At 38.9% G+C, this 25827-nt stretch overlaps 1 protein-coding gene and 1 pseudogene across 1 annotated transcript; one reads left to right on the top strand and one right to left on the bottom strand.

Moving 5' to 3' along the window:
- The first annotated feature begins 2247 nt into the window (after positions 1-2247).
- Positions 2248-14057, top strand: LOC102794890 (uncharacterized). The gene is made up of 6 exons (XM_087842597.1): positions 2248-2335; positions 11023-11088; positions 12551-12691; positions 12841-12894; positions 13040-13190; positions 13952-14057. The coding sequence occupies exons 1-6, from the start codon at positions 2248-2250 to the stop codon at positions 14055-14057; spliced, it is 606 nt and encodes a 201-aa protein (XP_087698723.1).
- An 8004-nt stretch (positions 14058-22061) lies between these two features.
- LOC148102590 (E3 SUMO-protein ligase ZBED1-like) lies at positions 22062-24139 on the bottom strand (annotated as a pseudogene).
- Positions 24140-25827: the final 1688 nt, after the last annotated feature.

The following is a 25827-nucleotide window of genomic DNA, read 5'->3' as shown; positions in this document are numbered from 1 at the left end:
GGGTTGAGGTCTGGAGACTGGCTAGGCCACTCCAGGACTTTCAAATGCTTCTTACGGAGCCACTCCTTTGTTGCCCGGGCGGTGTGTTTTGGATCATTGTCATGTTGGAAGACCCAGCCTCGTTTCATCTTCAAAGTTCTCACTGATGGAAGGAGGTTTTGGCTCAAAATCTCACGATACTTGGCCCCATTCATTCTGTCCTTAACACGGATCAGTCGTCCTGTCCCCTTGGCAGAAAAACAGCCCCATAGCATGATGTTTCCACCCCCATGCTTCACAGTAGGTATGGTGTTCTTGGGATGCAACTCAGTATTCTTCTTCCTCCAAACACGACGAGTTGAGTTTATACCAAAAAGTTCTACTTTGGTTTCATCTGACCACATGACATTCTCCCAATCCTCTGCTGTATCATCCATGTGCTCTCTGGCAAACTTCAGACGGGCCTGGACATGCACTGGCTTCAGCAGCGGAACACGTCTGGCACTGCGGGATTTGATTCCCTGCCGTTGTAGTGTGTTACTGATGGTGACCTTTGTTACTTTGGTCCCAGCTCTCTGCAGGTCATTCACCAGGTCCCCCCGTGTGGTTCTGGGATCTTTGCTCACCGTTCTCATGATCATTTTGACCCCACGGGATGAGATCTTGCGTGGAGCCCCAGATCGAGGGAGATTATCAGTGGTCTTGTATGTCTTCCATTTTCTGATGATTGCTCCCACAGTTGATTTTTTGACACCAAGCTGCTTGCCTATTGTAGATTCACTCTTCCCAGTCTGGTGCAGGTCTACAATTCTTTTCCTGGTGTCCTTCGAAAGCTCTTTGGTCTTGGCCATGGCGGAGTTTGGAGTCTGATTGGTTGAGGCTGTGGACAGGTGTCTTTTATACAGATGATGAGGTCAAACAGGTGCCATTCATACAGGTAACGAGTGGGGGACAGAAAAGCTTCTTACAGAAGACGTTACAGGTCTGTGAGAGCCAGGGATTTTCCTTGTTTGAGGTGACCAAATACTTATTTTCCACCCTGATTTACGAATAAATTCTTTACAAATCCTACCATGTGAATTCATGGATTTTTTTTTCACATTCTGTCTCTCACAGTTGAAGTGTACCTCTGGTGCAAATTACTGACCTCTGTCATCATTTTAAGTGGGGGAACTTGCACAATCGGTGGCTGACTAAATACTTTTTTGCCCCACTGTATTTGTGTATCTTTAGCATTCAGTTTTGTATTTAATAACTCAAATCAGGCGACTGGTCATTGAAGAATATCAAAGTTCTTTGCCTACAGAACCTCTTGGGCTGCTTTTACAGGATGCTTTATATTCCATCCTTCTGGTACAAGTACCTTGGTTACGTCTGTCCAAAGAATTTATCAATTTTTACTACCACTACTACTACTACTACTACTAATACTAATAATGATACTAATAATAATGATAATGAATCTTCCTCTTAACCCCTGTGCTTGGTACCAGACTGTAACTTTGGTCCTGTTAGCTGTAGTACACTCATACCGCTATAGATCTGGTGCTTAGGCCCTATTTTTGTGCTGCCATGATCAGAGCTTCTGTGCTGTTCTTTAAGCAGGCCTTTTTTAGCCACAAATGTTGTGACCAAGAATCATTCAGGATTAACAACACAAACTGTTTTGATAGCAGAAACAGTCTGTCTTATAGTTCCCATACTTTACCGCTAGTTTTACAAACACATTCTTCTTCATATCGATTTAATTGGTTTTTTATGAAACTGATTTTCAATAGTACAACCAACGTCTAACTTTTCCTTGCTCCCCAGTATAAATGCAAGAATTTTGCAGACTTTATTGAAACTGTCACAATTTAACACTCAATGCCATAAACAGAGTTGATCCATGTTTCTAGCAAGGCCGGGACCCAACCTATTGTTTAAAGTGGTCGGTATTCGGCTCTTTCTGTAATTCCTCGACAAGGTAAAAGCCCCGCAGATGTACCAGTCGAGCAAGGTCTCGCCTATTTTCTGAAGTAGCCAGCAACAGCGGTCCCTTAGGCCTATCTTGGCCAGTTACACCGGATCTCAGCAACTGCGTGCCGCCTCCCTCATTGTTTTAAACTTGCACAGCAAGGTGATGCCCCCCCCCCCCCCCCCCCCCCCCATCTATTGTTTTGGAAGCACCCGGTCCTATATGAAGCGTTCCTGAGAGCGTGAGACCCTTGCCATTTCGTGTCAGGACCAGCGCCGGTGCAGACCATTTTCTACCCACACAGAGCGTTTATGACCAGCCGGCGTTGCTTATGCATAAGAGAAAAGCGACAATACAGCGAGGTTCTCTGCTCCAAGACATCCGAGGTCCTTTCACACGGTAAGCATGTGTGTTATAGCCATAAATGTCTGTCTGGCAGAGCAGATTATTCAAACTGTTTTTAAAACATGACTCATTTGTTGTCCAAAAAACATTTCATTTGCTAAGTTACTGATTTAAAAATATATTTTTTTGAATTTTTTGCTGGATGTCAAACACATGATAGACTCTTGAGTATATTTATATAGCAAAATTCACAGTGGTATAACCATGTTAAATAAAAGATGCCCAAGTGTGCACCAATGCACTCTAATGCAAGCCTTTGAAATGTATGTTGATAAGTACATGAAGCGTACATCTACCTCTATAGTTGAAAAGAGTCTGTATCCATACTTTGTGGATCTGCTGATTTGTGGCACTTTTTTCACCAACCGCAGATGATGAAATCCTCTGTATTTGAGAAAGTGTCCCTAAGCTGTGGCTACTCATATTTACTGAGTTCCCTAGCCACTTCTTTACTATGTCAGCAAACCTTCTGAACAGGAAAGGTATCGTAGATTTAAAGACACATCTTCATTGAAGCAAAGGCAAAAAATTGGAATGAATTTTATGTGGCTGTTCATATTAATTCCAACAAAGAGTGAAAATCCAAAAGCTGCTGCAATCTTTTGTATTAATGATCTCTCTCTCTCTCCCTGTGTGTGTGTGTGAATGCCTTAGAAGTCAAAGTATACATTAACCATACTTACAAAAACATTTTTAATTTCATTTAGAACTGAGATTCTAAGTTGTAAGCAGAAATCTTAGGCTCAACCAGGAGTATGTTTCCCCACTTTCACAATGCTGAGGCATCAAATCCATGATCCAACAGATGGTTTGTCACACGTGGGCGAGAAGGGCAAGCCACCCCTTACTTACACAACCTCACACACTATAGATTTTTAAAGCTCTTGTGTACAACGGTTTAGCTACAGATATAACTTCTACTTTTGATAAAGTTCACCCCCTCTGCATATTTCTTAAGAAATGAAGCGTCTTTACTGGGATATTTATTGTCAAACTATGCGATTATCCAAATGTGTGTGGAGTAAAATGTTGTGACCAAGAATCATTCAGGATTAACAACACAAACTGTTTTGATAGCAGAAACAGTCTGTCTTATAGTTCCCATACTTTACCGCTAGTTTTACAAACACATTCTTCTTCATATCGATTTAATTGGTTTTTTATGAAACTGATTTTCAATAGTACAACCACCGTCTAACTTTTCCTTGCTCCCCAGTATAAATGCAAGAATTTTGCAGACTTTATTGAAACTGTCACAATTTAACACTCAATGCCATAAACAGAGTTGATCCATGTTTCTAGCAAGGCCGGGACCCAACCTATTGTTTAAAGTGGTCGGTATTCGGCTCTTTCTGTAATTCCTCGACAAGGTAAAAGCCCCGCAGATGTACCAGTCGAGCAAGGTGTCGCCTATTTTCTGAAGTAGCCAGCAACAGCGGTCCCTTAGGCCTATCTTGGCCAGTTACACCGGATCTCAGCAACTGCGTGCCCCCACCCTCATTGTTTTAAACTTGCACAGCAAGGTGATGCCCTGCAGGTGTATGCCCCCCCCCCCCCCAAGACTTATAGGCACCCCATCTATTGTTTTAGAAGCACCCGGTCCCTCATAGCCAGCGCTTCATAAATGTCTGTCTGGCAGTGCAGATTATTCAAACTGTTCTTAAAACGTGACTCATTTGTTGTCCAAAAAACATTTCATTTGCTACAGAGTTGATCCATGTTTCTATGGACAGTGTTTCATACATCACCAGCTCTGAAAATCACTTTTAAAGTAATGTAGAACACGATCTCTCTCACTCACAGCGTCTCTAAAAAACCCAGCAAACTGACAATCACCTCTAAACAAGGGGGTTAGTTTATAGGCTTTTTGTTTGTTTGTTTGTTTTGTTTTTATCAGCTGCAACACCATGTAATGCATGGATGTTAGACTCTTTCACCAGACCATGTTGCTAGCCCAACCACAAGGCTCAGGGTCTCTGAACTCTAACCCTGGCTGCCAAATGTGCCTCTGACCCTCTTGTGCCTGTTCACCACCAGACTAAGTTTGTAGTCTCACCTACTAATATTATTTTATTACAGGACAATATTCAGCTAGGTTACTACTTTGACTTTCTTACTTTGAGCACATTTCTGAGCCCATACATTATCAAACTTTTACTTGAGTATTTCTGACACTAGCAGCTATACTTCTACTTAAGTAAAAAAAAATGCCTGCACTATCGGTATAAAGCTGTCTGTAATTCTTTAACAGTTCATGCAACAATTATAAATGAAACCTGCACCACAGCTAACTCTTTTTAATAACCAATAACAGGTGTATTTCTTAGATCTACTGATACAGCCAAAACACTCTGCTTGTATAATGCCATATTCTCTCCCAGCATACCCTTGTCTCACAACAGGCTGATTCCCAAAGTACGACTCAATAAACAGAGACTCTAAAACCAGAACAGAAAGATAAAGTTGGAAGATCAAAGATTAGGGTTTGTGTTTTTATAGCACAAAGTAAACTGTCCCCTTGTCTTCTAGGCCTTGGCGTGCGTACCTTAGAAGTCAGATTATACATTAGTCATACTTCCAAAAACATTTTGAATTCCATTTATAACTGAGATGTCAAGCTGATATCAGACATCTTGTGCTCACCAGGAGCATGTATCCCCAAATTCAAAACCTTAAGGTGTCAAATTCACAAACCCAACATGGGATCATTCAACACAGGGGCCAGAAGTGCATGTCACCCTTTACTGACAAAACTGTAAATAAGTTCAATACAGGGCAACGCGGCTAACAGCCTTGGAAACGCTTTACATGAAATAAAACTTTTTAGAAAACCCTTTACAAGAATAAATGTGATGATCTGTTTTACCTGAATCAAATGTATTAGTTTGTTTACTTGAAATAACATTTATTTTGGAAACCCTGTACATGAAGTAAAAAGTATCGTGTTGTTTTCATCTGAAAATGTCAGTAAAGGGTGACATGCACTTCTGGCCCCTGTGTTGAATGTGTTTTTCAGATGAAAATTTCTCTGCTTTTTAAAATTTTTTTTATTTTACTGTAACAATCCCTGAATTGTTGAGTGAAATGGAGTGAGGGTATCTAATACACAAGTTGTCACTGTGTTTTGTACTACCAGCTGTGAGGGCTCTGCTTTTACTTTGTCTTGTGAGTATGTATTTTTCAAAGGAGATCTTCATCAAGTCGATTTGGTACTGTAGTCTTGTTGACAAGATTAAAAGACACGTCCATCAGAGTTGAGCAACATTTCAGTTTGATTAAAAGTTTTTTTTTTTTTTAACTACACAGGGATTTATTTTCTCATCTGATATAGTTATCATATTGAACATATCAGTGATGAAAGCAAGAAAATAAAGAAAAATAGTAAACGGCTGTCTAATTAAACTTTTCCTGTGAACCTTAAGCCCAAAACAGCCTTAAATCATCCTTTAATATTTTCGGTGTTACAAACTTGAAGAAAAAGCCCCTCAGAAATTAATCTAATCAGTTTTTCAGCCTTCATTTATATTGAAATCTTTCCTGCTAAACCAAATTGCAACATCTGATACCGCTGACCATAACATTTTATTACAGCTATTATTAAATGGAGAGTCCTCTTCACACACACTGAGGTTAATTATGAAGCTTCAAGGGCTTCTGTGCTAATACCAGTTGTGTTTACATTATACATGCTTTAGAAGGCATAGCATACATTTTCACTGCTATGCAGATGATACCTACCTAAACTGTTGGGATGTTTTAGATACATAATGAGCTTTAATTTTCTGCTTCTAAGTTCAGATAAAACTGAGGTTATTGTAAAGGGACTTGAAAATCTTGGAAACACTGTGTCTAACAAGATCCTTACTCTGGACGGCATTGCCTTGAGCCGTCTGTTGTAGTGATTTGGCACATTATAAGTAAAATTGAAGCACACAATCCCGTTGCACAACATCAACATTTATTTATATACAAAATAAAGATGCTTTTTTTTTACAGAAAAGAATTGTAACTTCACAATTCATCACCATTTACGTGGGTACATAGGGTAAGTCCCCATCCTTATCCCATAGTGATTCAGGTAATTTGTCAGGGCCTTGGAAGGGTGGCCATATCAGGATACATGTTTTAAAAATGCGCTAAATGTGGGATACATGTTTGAAAAATGATACATGCTTTTAAAAATGTGGTAAAATGCAGGTTACATGTTTTAAGAAAGAAAAATCTGGATGCATGTTTGAAAAAATAAGCAGGGTAGCTGTTTGAAAGATACGGTACAATACGTTTTTTGTTTTTTTGGAAAGAATCAGTGTTTCAGAGAAAACAATAGCAGCCTCCTTTGTAACACTCTGTGACCCTGAATATTGTCCTGTAATAAAATAATATTAGTAGGTGAGACTACAAACTTAGTCTGGTGGTGAACAGGCACAAGAGGGTCAGAGGCACATTTGGCAGCCAGGGTTAGAGTTCAGAGACCCTGAGCCTGGTGGTTGGGCTAGCAACATGGTCTGGTGAAAGAGTCTAACATCCATGCATTACATGGTGTTGCAGCTGTTAAAAACAAAACAAACAAACAAACAAAAAGCCTATAAACTAACCCCCTTGTTTAGAGGTGATTGTCAGTTTGCTGGGTTTTTTAGAGACGCTGGTCTGTGACCAACAGTAGCTGCCCAATTTTCACCACGTCCAACCCCACCAGATTGTGGTATGCCTCGGCGATGGCGTCAAAGACTTTCCTTACCAATTTCAGTTCGTGCAAGAGAGTTTCCGCCACCATGCGGACTTTGACGTCGTCCATTTTGATGTTGCGGGCAATCAGCAGATGTTGAATGGAAGGAATGAAGCGAGGGGTGAGGAGTCTTTTTCTGATGCTGTAATAATTTTCAGCGTAAAAGTCATCCTCCAACACTTGCAGACACTCGTGCTATCTCTGGCTGGGGTGATCAAACTTGCAGCCGTTGCATTTGTCAGTGAGGTACTTGTTGATTACTAGGCTGACTAGGTGATACACAGCTGTTTTCACGGTATCGATAAATAAAGAAGATGCCCGACCGTCAAGCTCGACGGCTTGCTGCTGCTGCTTCTCCAAGGGGCTATAGTAACCGGGCGTGTCAGGTACTAATGAGCCCTCATCCGAGGAACTGTCCTCCTCCTCAGTGTGACGCAGGGGTGCAGAGTCCATCCTTCTCGCTGTTTTGAGATTAAAAAAAAGGTTTTGGAGGAATGAGACGGCGGTCTTGTTTTAAAATAACAGAAGGTGGGGTGTGATCCTGAAGTGGGATGATCTTAAAGGGCGGGTAGGATATGAAGCTTTTGAAATGCAAAACGTCTCCTTATCAGCTGGAAATATTAAAGCCAGAACTTCCTACACGATACTTTTTACTTCATGTACAGGGTTTCCAAAATAAATGTTATTTCAAGTAAACAAACTAATACATTTGATTCAGGTAAAACAGATCATCACATTTATTCTTGTAAAGGGTTTTCTAAAAAGTTTTATTTCATGTAAAGCGTTTCCAAGGCTGTTAGCCGCATTGCCCTGTATTGAACTTATTTACAGTTTTGTCAGTAAAGGGTGACATGCACTTCTGGCCCCTGTGTTGAATGATCCCATGTTGGGTTTGTGAATTTGACACCTTAAGGTTTTGAATTTGGGGATACATGCTCCTGGTGAGCACAAGATGTCTGATATCAGCTTGACATCTCAGTTATAAATGGAATTCAAAATGTTTTTGGAAGTATGACTAATGTATAATCTGACTTCTAAGGTACGCACGCCAAGGCCTAGAAGACAAGGGGACAGTTTACTTTGTGCTATAAAAACACAAACCTTAATCTTTGATCTTCCAACTTTATCTTTCTGTTCTGGTTTTAGAGTCTCTGTTTATTGAGTCGTACTTTGGGAATCAGCCTGTTGTGAGACAAGGGTATGCTGGGAGAGAATATGGCATTATACAAGCAGAGTGTTTTGGCTGTATCAGTAGATCTAAGAAATACACCTGTTATTGGTTATTAAAAAGAGTTAGCTGTGGTGCAGGTTTCATTTATAATTGTTGCATGAACTGTTAAAGAATTACAGACAGCTTTATACCGATAGTGCAGGCATTTTTTTTTACTTAAGTAGAAGTATAGCTGCTAGTGTCAGAAATACTCAAGTAAAAGTTTGATAATGTATGGGCTCAGAAATGTGCTCAAAGTAAGAAAGTCAAAGTAGTAACCTAGCTGAATATTGTCCTGTAATAAAATAATATTAGTAGGTGAGACTACAAACTTAGTCTGGTGGTGAACAGGCACAAGAGGGTCAGAGGCACATTTGGCAGCCAGGGTTAGAGTTCAGAGACCCTGAGCCTTGTGGTTGGGCTAGCAACATGGTCTGGTGAAAGAGTCTAACATCCATGCATTACATGGTGTTGCAGCTGTTAAAAACAAAACAAACAAACAAACAAAAAGCCTATAAACTAACCCCCTTGTTTAGAGGTGATTGTCAGTTTGCTGGGTTTTTTAGAGACGCTGAGAGTGAGAGAGATCGTGTTCTACATTACTTTAAAAGTGATTTTCAGAGCTGGTGATGTATGAAACACTGTCCATAGAAACATGGATCAACTCTGTAGCAAATGAAATGTTTTTTGGACAACAAATGAGTCACGTTTTAAGAACAGTTTGAATAATCTGCGCTGCCAGACAGACATTTATGAAGCGCTGGCTATAACACACAGCCTGGTCCTGACGCGAAATGGCAAGGGTCTCACGCTCTCAGGAACGCTTCATATAGGACCGGGTGCTTCTAAAACAATAGATGGGGTGCCTATAAGTCTTGGGGGGGGGCATACACCTGCAGGGCATCACCTTGCTGTGCAAGTTTAAAACAATGAGGGTGGGGGCACGCAGTTGCTGAGATCCGGTGTAACTGGCCAAGATAGGCCTAAGGGACCGCTTTTGCTGGCTACTTCAGAAAATAGTCGAGACCTTGCTCGACTGGTACATCTGCGGGGCTTTTACCTTGTCGAGGAATTACAGAAAGAGCCGAATACCGACCACTTTAAACAATAGGTTGGGTCCCGGCCTTGCTCGACTGGTACACCTGCCGGCTTTTACCTTGTCCTAAGGCCTAAGGAATCCCAACAATTAAATGATACCCGCGGTGGGCTTTTGTAATCCTGAACAAATTCAAACAATTAGCCAGCTGTTGAAAAGACAGAGCGGGTCTGGGCGACTGGTTTTAGAAGTATCACTGCAGCGTTTATTTTCTAAAGAGCTGAATGTTATTTGCGACCATCTGTTGTGTTAAAAACTACTCTGAAACCATGAAACCCCTTACAGAAGAAATGCCCGTTTGATCCGTTTTTAAATAAATAAAATGCTTGCATCGCTGCATGCTGTGACATCAGAATCACAAAATGAGTGTGATTAAAACACAATTAGTTTGAAAGAGCGATACTGCCTGCTTATAGCATTTGTTTTCTAATGGACTGAATGTTATTTGTGACCATTTACTGTGTTAAAAACTAGCTGGCTTTGTCTCACTCTTAGTTCAACATTACGAAATCACAATTTTTAAATAAAATGATCGCATCAACCCTGGAAAGAAACCCTAGTAGATGTGTAAAAACTAGTTAAATTAAAACTAGGGGTTTGATTAAATGAAACGCTTGTGAAGATGCTGACATTACCCATTCAGAAGAAATTCCCATTTGTGCCGTTTTTAAAATAAAATGCATGCATCACTGCAAGCTGAGATATTGTCAGAATCACAAAATTAGTGTGACTAAAACACTATTACCAACACTTTTGACTAGATGTAAATAAAAAGCATCCCCTCTTTGTTAAGGTGCACTGTGAACCAAAACAGCTTCCACTCTGCCCGCAAAACAAAGAATTACTTTTAAGAACACATATGTCTGCATAACTGAATGTTGAGATACACCTAAGTGATAAAAATTGTTTAATTAAAAAACCCTATGGTTTGATTAAATTAAAACCCAGTTAAAAACACATAAACTCGTATAACCCCTCTGACGCCCTGTGTGTGTCCACACATGAACTAGCATGCCCCCGAGCACACCTGAATGCGCATGCGCACACACACGAAACTCCCCAACACTGACAGGCACACAGGTTGCCCTGCGTGTCTGCTATTCTGCTTTCTGACAGTTCCACCACTGCAGTCCTGATCACCTTCCCCGTCTCATTTGACCACACTTATCCTGTCCGAACAACATCTCAGTGACCCCTTTGTAGAACATTTCTAAATCTATAATGAACATCCATGACTTTGGAAAGAGATTATAGCACATTTAAGAGATAACAGCAGTCCCACTATTTTCCTTTTTTTTTTTTTTTGGTCATTTTCATTCTTTTTTTTAATATCTTCCTGGAAACCTAGAAGATGTCCAAATCTCCTGTAATGCTAAGAATACTTGTTGTTAACCACCATTAATATTTAAACAGAAGCTGTTATTATTTATTATTTAAGATGAATTCTCCCTGCTTACCTGTAAATGAATATGCTCCCTGTATAAAAATACCGGAAAACCAAACTTGATATCTTCAAAAAGCTGGAAACAATGTGCGAATGTTTCATGCTTTATGTGTGTGTGCGGATTGTTGAATATGTAAACAGAAATACCTGTCTACTCACATTGTTGCTCCACCTTCTTTTTGTAACATTTATTTGTTCGTCCCAGTAACTCTCAGCAGAGAAAGAAGCAGGATCCCGTTGGCTCACATAAACGTCTCACTAATTCATCAAGGTAAGGACCGTCTGATCTCTTCTGAAATTATGAAAATACAGAAAGAAAAAAGAAAAAAAAACAATAAAAAACAGTGCTAATACAATATAAAACAAAAGGTTTCTTGCTGGTATAATATAAATAACAAACAGAACAAAATTAAATAAGTTTAATATAAATATAACAAGTAAAAGATCATTCTGTTTGTTATATATGAAAAAACTGATCCAAAGTCCATGCATGGTGGCTTTCTTTGTTTTTGAAAAAAAAAAAAGACAGCGAAAATGGAAGAATAAAAATGAATAAAATGTAAAAAGTAAACACAATTACACAAGTGCAGTTTTATACTTTGCTGTGATTTACACAACCATTTAACATCTGGTGATGGGATGTGTGTTTCTACCACTTTTAAAGAGGCACTGGCTCCTCGCATAGGAAAGTTTAAACTTTTACATTTTTATCAACTCACTGACAGGTTAAATAAGATCTGTTTTGGTGGTGTACACTTTTACATTTAGTTCTTTGTAGGAGACCCATTTTAGCAAGTGCATTTTCTGGATTGCAGGTATGCCAAAATGGCACAATAGGTGCAGTTATGAAAACATATGCAAATAACACCCTGATCTCTGTGACCTAAAAGATTTAGGATTCGATTTAGGAAAACACATGGTAAGAATAAATACAAGTCAAACAATTATGTTTGGTGATTTCATAAATGTATTTAATTTAAATATATACTCATAAGAAATAATTCTTTGGGGATGTTGAAAAGGTTTTTGAATTTTAAATGTAATTAGCATAAAAGTTAATTTGTATCTTTGGAAACAATAGTTTGACAAAGAAAAAGGAACCGTAATATGTCAATAATTTACATGCAATGTAAAAAACAGAGTGGGAGATGAATTATACATTATCACCATTTCATGCTACCATGATGATGGTTTTCGTCATCTTGCCTGACAAAGCATGACTGACTTTTGTTTTTTCAGTGATAAAAAACTACTGCATTTCATGCAGGTAGTGTATTAGTTATGCATACACATCTGAATGAAAAGGATTGTTGTAAAACAGGTGCATTGTGTTTCACCTTTTACTTTTGATTACAACCAGAAGAATTCAAGTCACTGATTCTATCTCAGCTGTCATTGGGCAAGAGGGAGGGCACTTCCTGGACAGGCTGCCAATCTAAAGCAGGATCGGTGCATAGAGACAGAAAACCATTTATGCTCATATTCATACGGCCTGTTTAGAATAATCATGTCCTTTGTCTGGAGAGAACAAAGACACGGGGAGAAGATACACATTCCACACAGAAAGGCCCAAAGCTGAATACGAACCCAGGAGCTTTTTGCTGTGATATAATTCACTGCTTTACAATATTTCAACCTTGTTGCCAAGTTTTCACTCTTCACTCTATTTCATTTTCAGATTACAAAACTTAACTGTACTTTCTATTTAATTTCCCCCCTCCCCCTATAAACAGACACTATGGAGGTACCCAAAACAGGTTTCCCAACACCACCGTACCCCGGTCCCCCTTTGGACTACAACTCTGTTCAGCCTGTTGTCCAGCCTGTGGTTCAGCCAGTTGTCCAACCTGTTGTCCAGCCAGCTGTTCAGATTGGTGAGAGATCAGAAGCTACCAGTCATTTTATTTAAATAGTTCGCCTGTATTGCTCTTTTATGATTTGCCACTTTAGTCGGTGTGGTTGAAGATTTTCTTTAGCTTTTGTTAAGATTGTTTAAAGTTAAATATCTTTTCTTTATGTCCAGTTCAACAGCCTGCATACCAATACAATGCACTACAACCTCAGGTTGTGCAGCCAGGTGAGTGTCTTTCTTCAGTTCAATATGAATTTGCAAAATTAAGCAAAAACTGAGATAGTTCCAAATCCAGTCTTCATGGTGTTTTAGTGAGGAAGTATTATTGTTATTAAAGTCATCAGAAGACTGTGCTTTGTTGTTTTTGCAGTGAGTCAGGTGGTGGTGATGCAGAGTCATCTCCCAAAAGATGTTCCTGGACAGATGAAGTGTCCTCATTGCCATACCGATGTTGTGACTAAAACAGAGTACAAAATTGGGATCCTCACCTGGTTAATTTTTGCTGTATTACTACTTGTAGGGTGAGTTAAAAACCCCAGCACACATGACCAAAATAAAACCTCATACACGCTCCAAAACGTCATACAGGAGTGGTTACTCAGCAACACATAAATATATTATAAATATTCTAGTAAAACCGAGACAGTGAAAAGCAAACAGTTTACATTCAGATGTTTCTACAGAGTGTGATGCACCTCAAATCCATTCAGGTCTACAGAAAACTTAAAATTAAACAAAACAGAATTTGGTCTATGCTGAAGTTTCCTTTTTTAGTAAACTAATTAAATTTAGGACCCAAAATGGAATATGTGTACAAAGAAAATATTCCATTGTATATCAGATAACTCAAGAGCAGTTTGTGTCAATTCCTGTTGTTCTTGCTATATAAATATAAATGGTGTAATATATATTTGAAAAGTAAAAAGCAAAGGGATTACCATAATATACGTGTTACTGTTGCTGAAAACACCGACGAAAATTACTTAATATTATCCCTACAAACAAAACAACAAATCGTTGGTAATATGGTGACAATGCAAGACAAAGTGAGGATTGCTATTGAAGTCAGTCTTCTTCTCACTGCATGTCCATTAGTTCTGGTAAGCAACTAAAATAACAGATCTGTGAGTTCAAGATGTAGACTTGTTTCTCGACTCTGCCTAATCTTTAACAAACATGCAGCATAACTGATCATTCACATGAGGAACTTAAGCTTTATGTTAAACCTGTGTAATATGTGATGTGATCATTATTTTGATGCCATTTTGTTGGTTCAAACCAGCTGCTGGCCTTGCTATGTGATCCCCTTCTTCGTCAAAGAATGCAAAGATGTGGAGCATTCCTGCCCTGCCTGTAACAGCGTAATCCACATCCATAAGCTCCTATGAAGCAGAACTACAGTTCACCTTCTACTGGACCAACAGCAGCAAGGCAATATATGTTTTACCTGTATATGTACTGAACATACTGATAAAAACTATACATATCAGCAATAAAAGAGCTTTCTTGTTTTCCAGATGATTACTTGAATCATGTTAAAAAATCTAAGTTAATTATCAGGATAGCTTTTATTTGTTTTTTCAAACTTGTAGTGAGTGGTGTGGTCTTGGTGTGAAATACCTCAGCGATGAAGTGAAATGAAGGATAATATGTATTAAATGAACTCTAGGGGATTTTTTTTTTTTTAATATTTCTACGAGTGAAATTTGTATATTTTTCCACCTAAAGTTATTCTCTTGATTTTCTTTTTGATGACATATTGAATGTTTTTAATCAAATTCATATTAATTTAATATAAAAAGACAGCAAAACCGATAACAATACAACTGAAGATAACATGTCAATATTGACCAGTGATCATTGTTTGCACCAATATTTTGGTCTTTTAAAAACACTGGACACTTTTCATGCAACATTACCTTTTTAAATAAAAAATAAATGTATTGTCACCCAATAGTTATTACCTAAATCACTCATACAGTTTCTCTTGGCTTAATTCTGTTTACATTTAAGTCTTTTTAATTACAATAATAATTCACTGTTTGTAAGATGGAATCATGATCTACAAATAAATGTTTAATTATCAGTGAAGTGCAACATTTCTTGACTGTATAACTGAAGACTGCAATGGAGTTTAAGTCAATAAATATTCCTTATATAAGAAAACAGGTAAATTTAAGTTTTAACCCAACATTTACTCTTTACTACTTTATTTGCTCTTTCATAAATGAGAAAAACAAAGATAAAAAAATTTGATGGGTAATATTGGTAAAGTAAGGCATTAATGTAAAGATTTTTTATTCAATAGAGGGATGTGTGTGTTTTTATGTGTGAACTGATTGGTGCAATATTAAAATATAATTTATATGCGTGTCTGGTTACATTGATGTGACGGAGTTACACCGTCCCGGGCCGCAAACAGCTGATCTGAGCGCATACACGCACCACCACCATTAGTCTACTATTGTTGCGCTGGGTTACCGTGGCTGCACGTCTTTTAGTCGACCGGGCAGTTAAACAAAAAAAGCGGTGAGAGGTATATTTTGAGCCGCACAGACGGTGGCCAACATATTTTTTTAACTTACCTTTAAGGCCGGTCGCGTAGACACCCCGTGATCGCCGTTTATGCGAGTGGTTATACAAGCCGATGGTGTTCCAGGGTTCAAATTGTGAGTTCGCAGGCGCTTTGAAAGGTCACGTGAACTGCATTTTTGTTTGTGTTTTTTTTGTTATTGTGAAACACTGTAGGCTGCCTGGAAGTGGCCATAAATGTCTATATATATATTGTAGGAATACAGCTAGAAATAAGATGAGGAAAAAAGAGTGTGTTGGGAAAAGAAATAATAAAGGGATGACTATTATGCCTAGTGGGAGGGGCAATAGGGTATAAAAGGAGGCTGTCAGGGCCTACATGGGCAGTCTGTGAGATGTTACAGTGAGGGTAACATGCAGACTGGCTCACCTGCTTGTTTTTTGTATATAGCTGTTTGTTTTGTGTTGAATTAAGTTAGTTGTTTATTCTCTTTGTAAATAATCTTTTGTGCACCTGGGAGGCCAGCAGAATAAACTATCCACACTGAACGCTTACTGACTACGCCCACATTTGTTCGGGTGAAGCCTAGGAGAGGACCCCGCGACAATTGACATTGGTCCCGGAGTGCCACATAATCTGCAAATAAAAAAGTCAGTTTATAAAGCTGGTGGGTCAGAGTACATCCAAAACAATTCATGTTTCTGGACTCAGTCACACTAGATTAGACAGCAATCTCCTCTTGACTAGGAATAAACAGTGGTAGCCAGGTAATTGCATTGATTGTTTTTGTTTGTTTTGTTTAAATTTGGTGACAAAGACAAATGCATTTGGAGTAGAAGACAAGTTGGATGTTTATAGTGTGGTACTATGAGCTGACACAAATTAAAAATAATGACACCACAGGGGAAGAGCAGAACAAAGCCCATTGAACACAGAAACACCAGACTTTCAAAATAAAACAGGAAACCTAAGGTGCAGACATGACACCATTAGCTTGACAACACAAGACATGGAATACATGAAGGGTGAGGGAGACTTAAACACAGGGCTGAAGATGCAAGGGAATCTAATACACAAAAAAACTATAGTGGCCACCTCGGCATAACTGAAAAGAACTTAGAGAACCTAATACACTTAAACCTAAACCAAAATACAAGATAGAGGAGGTGGCTGATATCCAGAAATCCTACCAGTGGCTGGACAAAGCTGGACTGAAAGACAGCACAGAGGCACTAATCGTGGTAGTTGTATTATTGTCTTTATTTGTTGTTGAACTCATTTTATCTTATACCTGTAATTCCTGTTTTCTGGCTAATTATCAGTGATACTAGTCACATGTGTGGAATGGGTCTAAAGACTCTTAAAGCTGAGTGATAGTCATTGGTCTCTTTTTAGAGTAATAGTAATGTGATGACTTCTGTTTAAGACTATCCCAGGTACACCACCAACCTGTTCATGTGTCTAACAGTTTCCCCCACTCGGTGACACACCCGCCAGGGGTCAAACTCTGGTAATTGGTGATTCTGTTGTCAGACATGTGAAGCTAGAGACACCGGCAACCATAGTCAATTGTCTTCCAGGGGCCAGAGCAGGTGACATTGAGGGAAATTTAAAACTGCTGGCTAAGGGTAAACGTAAATTCAGTAAAATCATAATTCACGTTGGCAGTAATGACACCCAGTTACACCAATCGGAGGTCACTAAAATCAATATTGAATCGGTGTCTAACTTTGCCAAAACAATGTTGGACTCTGTAGTTTTCTCTGGTCCCTCCCCAATCAGACCAGGAGTGACATGCATGTTTAGCCGCATGTTCTCCTTAAATTGCTGGCTGTCTGAGTGGTGTCCAAAAAACACCACTCAGACAGCATTAAGCATTAATCCCACTTTGGATGGAGCAGCTCTCACACTGGCTGCCTGGCCGTCAGAGGATAGACTTTAAAGTTCTGATGCTGGTCTATGAAGCGCTGAATGGTTTAGGACCAAAATACATCAGTGACCTCCTGACCCAGTATGAACCTTCCAGATCCCTCAGGTCATCTGGATCTGTTTTTTTTTTTTTTTTTTATCAGTTTCCAGAGTCAGAACCAGACATGGAGAAGCTGCATTCAGCTTTTATGCTCCATACATCTGGAACAAACTCCCAGAAAGCCTCAGATCAGTTGAAACACTCAGTTTATTTAAATCCAGGTTGAAGACTCACCTATTCTCTCATTCTTTTCAAAACCTACATTTTAACTACTGATTTTATCTACTGTTCTGATTTCATCTACTGTTTTTTTTAATCAATTTTAAATCATGCTTTTTATTGTTTTTGTTTTTTAATGTCTCTGTAAAGCACTTTGAATCACATTGTTGTTGAATTGTGCTATATAAATAAACTTGCCTTGCCTTGCCTCATTTCTAGAAATATGGACAAATTTTTTAAACCCCCCAAAATATGACTATCCAGAGTTGGGACCAGGAAGCAGAGTTGCAGTCTTACACGCCTCTCTGCAGCTTCTCACCTCCTGCTACCCCCCCCCCCCAAAAAAAAAACCCCATCTCCATTGAGACTGTGTCAGCTTTCAAACAGACAAAAACAAACTAAAAACCAGCAGTAAACAACTTAGACATAAAAAAATCACAAAGAAGGAACAATACAATACAATGACCCGAGTCATTCTAACTACCAGAAACCTCGAAGTACAGGCTGAGGGGGAGGTGTGGCAGCAATTTTTCACACCAGCCTATTAATCAACGAAAGACCAAGACAGACTTTTAATTCATTTGAAAGCCTGATGCTTAGCCTTGTCCACCCCAGCTGTGAAACTCAGAAACCAGTCTTACTTGTTATCATCTATCGTCCACCTGGGCCTTACACAGAGTTTCTGTCTGATTTCTCAGACTTTTTATCTGATTTAGTGCTCACCTCAGATAAATTAATTATTGTGGGTGATCTACATCTACAAATCCATGTAGATGCTAAAAATGACAGCCTCAACACAGCATGAGAGTCAATTGGCTTCTCTCAAAATGTAAAAGAACCCACCCACCACTTTAATCACACTCTAGATCTTGTTTTAACATATGACATAGAAACTGAACATTTAATAGTGTTTCCTGAAAACCCTCTCCTGTCTGATCATTTCCTGATAACATTTACATTTACAATAATTGATTACACAGCAGTGGAGAGTAGACTTTATCAAAGTAGATGTCTTTCTGAAAGCGCTGTACACTGAAAAAAAGGCCATGTTGGATTTACTTGATTCAATAGTGGACATTTGTTGCACACAAATGTTTTGTTTTGGCAGAAACTTAAACAACTGAGTTAAATCAACACAACTTTTTCATATTCAATAAACCTGTGCATTTTGTGTTTCTAAAACGCGATTGAAACATGTTCAGATGAAGTAAGTTGAGCTCTTGGAATATTTTAATCCTTCACAATTTTGTCATTTTATTTCAACACTATTCAATAACTTTTACCCCAATACTACTTGGTCACTTAAATACTACATGTTGTCTTCATATTACATAATGTTCAACAAAGTCTAGATCCTGGTTACCATAAAAATTGAATGGATTTACAATGACTACCATCCTCTGGGTTGCAGGAGAGCTGGGAAATAACCCTGAAGTGATAGGTTACGAGGCAGGGTACACCCTGGACAGCTCACCAGTCTATCACATAGAAACAAACAACCATTTACACTTACATTCACAGATAATTTAGAATCATCAATTAACCTAGCTCTAATAGCTGCATGACTTTTAATTGTGGGAGGAAACCAGAATACCCAGAGAGAAACCACTGCAAACTAGCCAGAATGTGGATTTGAACCCAGGACCTTCTTACTGTGAAGCAACAGCACTAACCACCATGCCAACAATCTAGGAAACACAGGAAAGCTATGATTTCCTGTGTTTGATGCAGAATTTTTTTGTTTTTATCCTTGACAGGTTAATCCACAATAAATAGCAATAGCATGCATGTGGTGTGTGTGTAGTTCTCTGCCTCTTATAACTCCACTGATTTTCCTGCAGTTTGAAATCTTGTGCGATCTTGTGAATTTCATGAGTTCAGCAACTAACCACTCTTACTAGATTGTATCCTGTCATCTCAACAAGAACAAATTAAGTTTTTGAATTCCATGCAAATCCTACATGATTTAATTACGTTCATAGAAACATGAAATTATTGTGTTCAAATTACAAGGTAGACTTTTTTAATGTAACAACCACCCAATTTACTTTTTTTGGTATACCAAAAAAGAGTGCGAGACTGAAACCCCTGCAGTGTCGCGGGATTTAACATTGCTATATTATTGACTTACTTCACTTGAACATGATATGAACAATTTAATCTACCCTCTCTGCATATCATGTAGTTTCTACACTATATAGTTACACCTAACTTTAAAGCATGAGGCAATTGTGTTAAATACACGCAAGATGCTTACGTAAATCCAAGAGCTGGCCAATCCCTTTTTTTCAGTGTAACTAAGTTGCTAACTAACTAAGTTTAAGAATATAATCCACCCACTGTTATCATCTTCAATGACCTGTACCAACACAGATCAGAGCAGCTACCTGAACGCTACTCCAATAGAGGTCAATTATCTTGTTAATAATTTTACCTCCTCACTACGTACGACTCTGGATACTGTAGCTCCTGTGAAAACTAAGGTCTCAAATCAGAAGTATCTGACTCCGTGGTATAATTCTCAAACACGTAGCCTAAAGCAGATGACTCGTAAGCTGGAGAGGAAATGTGTGTCACAAATTTAGAGGATCATCATTTAGCCTGGAGAAATAGTTTGTTGCTTTATAAGAAAGCCCTCCGTAAAGCCAGAACATCTTACTATTCGTGAGTGATTGAAGAAAATAAGAACAACCCCAGGTTTCTCTTCAGCACTGTAGCCAGGCTGACAAAAAGTCAGAGCTCTTTTGAGCCAATCATCACTTTAACGTTAACTAGTAATGACTTAATGAACTTCTTCACAAATAAAATTTTTATCATTAGAGAAAAAATTACCAATAATCATCCCACAGATGTAATATTATCTACAGCTACTTTCAGTACCATTGATGTTAAGTTAGACTCTTTTTCTCCAATTGATCTTTCTGAGTTAACTTCAGTAATTACTTCCTCCAAACCATCAACGTGTCTTTTAGACCCCATTCCTACAACTGCTCAAAGAAGTCCTGCCATTAATTAATTCTTCGATCTTAAATATGATCAACCTATCACTAATAATCGGCTATGTACCACAGGCCTTCAAGCTGGCAGTAGTTAAACCTTTACTTAAAAAGCCATCTCTAAACCCGGCAGTCTTAGCTAATTATAGGCCAATCTCCAACCTTCCTTTCATATCAGAAATCCTTGAAAGAGTAGTTGTCAAACAGCTAACAGATCATCTGCAGAGGAATGGTTTATTTGAAGAGTTTCAGTCAGGTTTCAGAGCTCATCACAGCACAGAAACAGCTTTTGTGAAGGTTACAAATGATCTTCTTATGTCCTCTGACAGTGGACTCATCTCTGTGCTTGTCCTGCTAGACCTTAGTGCAGCTTTCAATACCGTTGACCATAATATTCTATTAGCGCGAGTATTACAGGTACCGTACTGCAGCGGTTTGTGTCATATCTATCTAAAAGACTTCAATTTGTGCATGTAAATGGAGAGTCCTCTTCACACACTGAGGTTAATTATGGTGTTCCAGAGGGTTCAGTGCTAGGACCAATTCTGTTTACATTATACATGCTTCCCATAGGCAGCATCATTAGAAAACATAGTATACATTTTCACTGCTATGCAGATGACACCCAACTCTATCTGTCTATCTGTATCTATATGAAGCCAGATAACACACACCAATTAGTTAAACTGCAGGAATGTCTTAAAGACATAAAGACCTGGATGGTCGCTAACTTTCTGCTTCTTAATTCAGATAAAACTGAGGTTAGTTTACTCGGCCCTGAAAATCTTAGAAATATGGTATCTAAGCAGATTCTTACTCTGGATGGCATTACCTTGGCCTCCAGTAACACTGTGAGGAACCTTGGAGTCATTTTTGACCAGGACATGTCCTTCAACGCACATATTAAACAAATATGTAAGACTGCGTTCTTCCATTTGCGCAACATCTCTAAAATTAGAAATGTCTTGTCTCAGAGTGATGCTGAAAAACTAGTTCATGCATTTATTACTTCCAGGCTGGACTACTGTAATTCATTATTATTATTTTGTACATTAGGCTAAAACAGTTTGATCATCAAACATTTAGTGCAAAAAATAACAAACCCACTGGACTCACAATACTTCCATGCTTATTTACTGTCCGTCTGTTTTAGTTACTTAGACAAACTAGCCTGTTTGTCATGTTGTTGGGTTGTGGACCCAGCGTTTTGCGTTTTTTTTTTTTTTTTTTATTATTATTTTTATTTTTATTATTATTATTGTTGTTGTTGTTGTCTGTGAAGGTTCTCAGTCATGCAGGTCATTGTAGTCTACAGTGTTGGGTGAGTTACTTTAAATTAGTAACTTAGTTACATTACTAGTTACTTCTATCAAAAGTAACTCAGTTCACTTTTGATAGAGACACCTGCAGTCTATCTGGGTCAGATATAAACCAAGTTTAGGTGGAGTTTATTTTCGTTATGCTGACTTTTTCCTACTGCGTACTAGCTAGCATGACGGAGTTTCTATACAGCTGGGTGGGTGCTATGATGTTAGTGATATTGAACTTTATTTTGTTCATAAGGTTAGTTAGTAGAGTTGCCAACCGTCCCCTGAAAAACAGAATCGTCTCATATTCAGAGAAAATATTATGCGTTTCGCATTGAGGTGAAAGGGAGCACAGTTTGTCCCGGACTTCAGCTACAATGAGAAAGACACAAAGCTGGAGTTATTCTGTGTCTTTGCTGCACAGCTGCCTCTTCTTCTCTCATTCTCTCCCCTCCCTCTCCTGTTTCTACTTCAATCATGAAACGGATCAATGATTAGCTGATCGGCTTTTCTCTCTTGTTTGTTTATCGCCCACTTTGCGCCAGAAAGAGGAAACCAGCGGATGCCGCGCTAAACAACAGCAGCTTGTTTAAGCTTGATCAGCTGTTGTTAAAATGTATTTAATATTAATTTCTAGTATCAGCTGATGTTTGCAGGAGCCACAGCTGTAAAAGCTGCTGGTCATGATATGTGGTGAGAGGAAAATGTGAAGATGAAACCAGGAGATGTCTTTACTGAATCATCAGGGCTGAGCAGGTGATGGAGAAACAGGTTTACCCTTTAGGTGACATGAATGAGTTGAAGGGAAGTTATGAACTGTTTCTGAGAGACAAATAACACCAGGATCCGTTTTCTACGTAACTGACAGCTGGTAACTGTGCAGGGGCGGGTCTAGCAAAGTGTTGCCAGGGGGCCAGGTAGGGCATTAACAGGGAGAGGGGGGCACAAAGACATACTTTTCTTTCTTATCCTCATTTAAAATATCTAGCTTTTAAAAAATAATTATCTGAATCTTACAACAAACGATTGATAGATTGACACATATATACCATCAAGACAGTGTTCATCACTGTCACAACAGTGTTTGTTTTCATTCAAAGTCTTTATGATTTTTCCTATAATGGCGGGCCAGTCTCTAATCAAAACGCCCGGGACGATTTTTGTCCCAGTCCAGCCCTGTATGCAGCTCATCTGCAGTCTGGACCTACATCTTCCTATTTGGAAGGCAGAATTTCCGAGTTCTGAGTACAATCGAAAGCACCACGACTGCAGTTTTTGTGTTGGATGTAAAAAGCCCACATGATGCTGTGCTGTGATGTAGGCTGGAATTATGGCAGCGGTCAACGACGGCCCAGGCGTGGGATTTCTCTCGTGGAAATATGCACATTATTTTTTCCTTTCTATTGGTAGGTGGCACAGTGCACTTGTGGCAAGTAAGCAAGCTAGAAGACTGGCAATCTTGCTGGGTATCCAGTTACAGAGGCAACACATTAACAAGAGAATTCTGAGTAAAACCAAAGTTACTTTCCCTAGTAACTAGTTACTTTGAAAGTAACGAATAACTTGAAGTAACTGAGTTACTTTTGATAGAAGTAACTAGTAATGTAACTAAGTTACTAATTTAAAGTAACTCACCCAACACTGTAGACTACAATGACCTGCATGACTGAGAACCTTCACAGACAACAACAACAACAATAATAATAATAAAAATAAAGGAAGCCCTGTTAGGGCTTCCTCATCTGAATCAGAGTCTGAAGACAATGAAGAGAGGAGGAGGCTTTTTGTCTTTGCTGGGTCCTTTGTGGTGGCATCTTTACACTGTTCCTGCAGCAGGGCCTCAAAGCTGGTCCAAACCTCTTCTAGCGCTCCCCTTGCGAGACACTTTAAATCCTTAAAGTGTGGGTCAAGCACAGTAGCTATGTGGAGCCACTGATGGTTGAGTGTAGCTACACGTTGGGATAGGTCCTTTGTGAAGGTAGTCTTAAATTCCATCACGTAGTTTGAGTCATCATCTGAGACATTCATGGTGTAATGCAGGTGGCAGAAAGCAGGTAAAATCACTGAACATGAGACATATGTCTCACCTCTAAGAAGTTCAGTCACAAACCTGTAGTAGACAGTTCAAGAAGGTAATTATTAATCTACACGATAACTGTCAACTATAGAACTTTTTAAAGAAATGGTAACAATAAGTTATAAAAAATAATTTTATTTACCTGCATGGATCAAGGACAATTGCCAGTTTTTGGAGTTTTATCAGTTCTGATGGATTTAAAATGACTAGCTTTTGATTTTGTTTGTCTAAAGCAGCTAAAACAGCCTCTTGATTCTTTAGTAGACGAGAAACCATAACCAACGTTCAATTCCACAGTATGGAAACATCCTGTATGAGTGGCTCTTTCTGTTGCACAAGTCTTGTTTGCGCAAGGTGCAGTTCCTCCATATTAGCAGGGCTGTCTTTAATCCATCTAACTTTGCTTGCTTTTCAGTGTAATAAAGCTGCTGAATTTTACTCGAAATAGTCTTTCGGCACGGCACTTGGAATGTTGGATCACCTGACGCTAACTGTAGCACATTTTCTAACCCCCCTATCTTCTACCACTGATAGTGGTCTACAGTCCAGAGCAATCCATTTTGCGAGATAATTTGTAAGTTTGTCCGATGCTGACTTACTGATTTTGGTCCTGAAGCCAGTCATTTCATTAAGTTTGGGCTGCTGACACCTTTTGTTGGTACTTGGACTGCTACCGCTAACAGCTCCCACAGTTTCTCTGTTCGCTGCAACATGTTTTGCATTTAAATGGTACCGTAAGGTTGAAGTGCTTTGGCGGTATGCATACTCCCTTTTGTACAGTTTGCACAAAACCACGCTTTTATCAAGGCTTCCGTCGGGTAGTCTTTTGAAATGAAATTTACCTCCAATCAGTCCTAAGAAGGCTTCTTTGTAGCTCAGATGTGTGCATCAGTTTAATTGGTATACCAGTAAAGCGTGCATTGACAGAAGTTCCCCTTTGCTTGGAATGCAAAGTGCAATTAAATGCGTTATTTTTTCAAATTAATTAATCACAATTAACACGTTAAATTTCCACCCTTAATTCAAACCCAAGACCTTCATGCTATGAGGCAACAGCGCTAACCATCGTAGAACCATGCTGAGCTTCACTGCTTTAAAATCCTTCAATGTTTTCACTCACTCGAAACTGTTCCATGTAAGCTAACAGTTGTTGGAAGAGATCGGAAGAGGTATAAAGCTAGTCTTACGAGATTCCCCACTCCTTTTTGAATGTACCCGTAGTCACTATTGACACAGATTAGGATCAATGAGTTCCTTCAGCATGTCTCTACCCTGTTATCTTCCATCTCTGTCTTCTTTTGTCTTTTGTCAGAACACTTGCAATGCTTAACAAAATTTTTAGACTACCACCCAGTGTAAGGGTTATGCCACAGCTGCGCACTGTAAGATGCCAAGTTAGTTATTTACTTCCATTCCTGATAAAAAACAAACAAACAATAGTTTCAGTGGTTTAATATAATGCTTGATTATAAGCATTATATAATAATGCTTAAATTTGTTGAGCATTGTAAATGCTCACTGGGACAGAATAGGAGGCACACATACAAAAGATAACATGGTTAAGTGCTGGTCTGTCAAACATTTTTAGGTCAGTGGCAAATAATTTATGTTCTCTATTAAGTTAAATTCAATCTATGTCATATTGGCGCTATAATGGCAAGGGGGATTTGTGACAACAAGCATGAGAGGGAATGTTTAAAAGATGGTATCAAGACATGATATGAATGTTTGGAAATGGCAGCATTAACAAAAATACAGGAGGTGGAGGTGGAGATGGCAGAATTTAAGATTCTGAGATTTCCTGGTGGAACAGGATTAGAAATTTGTGTATCACAGGGACAAGTGAGCAGCTTGGAGACAAAGAAAAGCAAGGTTTAGATGTGTGCAGAGGAGGAATAGTGGATAAATTGGGCAAACAATAATAAAGATGGTGTTGCCATGCAGAAGCAAAGAATAAGACCTTAGAGAATATTTGTGGATGCAGTGAGAGGGAGAATATTGGTGTGACAGAAGAGGATGCAACGAACAAGGTAGATGCAGATGACCTGCTCTACTGA

The sequence above is a fragment of the Neolamprologus brichardi genome, chromosome 6 (genome assembly GCF_056152115.1).
Source record: "Neolamprologus brichardi isolate AB-2024 chromosome 6, ASM5615211v1, whole genome shotgun sequence".
Classification (NCBI taxonomy): Eukaryota; Metazoa; Chordata; class Actinopteri; order Cichliformes; family Cichlidae; genus Neolamprologus; species Neolamprologus brichardi.
Note: the sequence above shows the minus strand (reverse complement) of the source record. Positions and strands in the feature narration are given on the sequence as shown.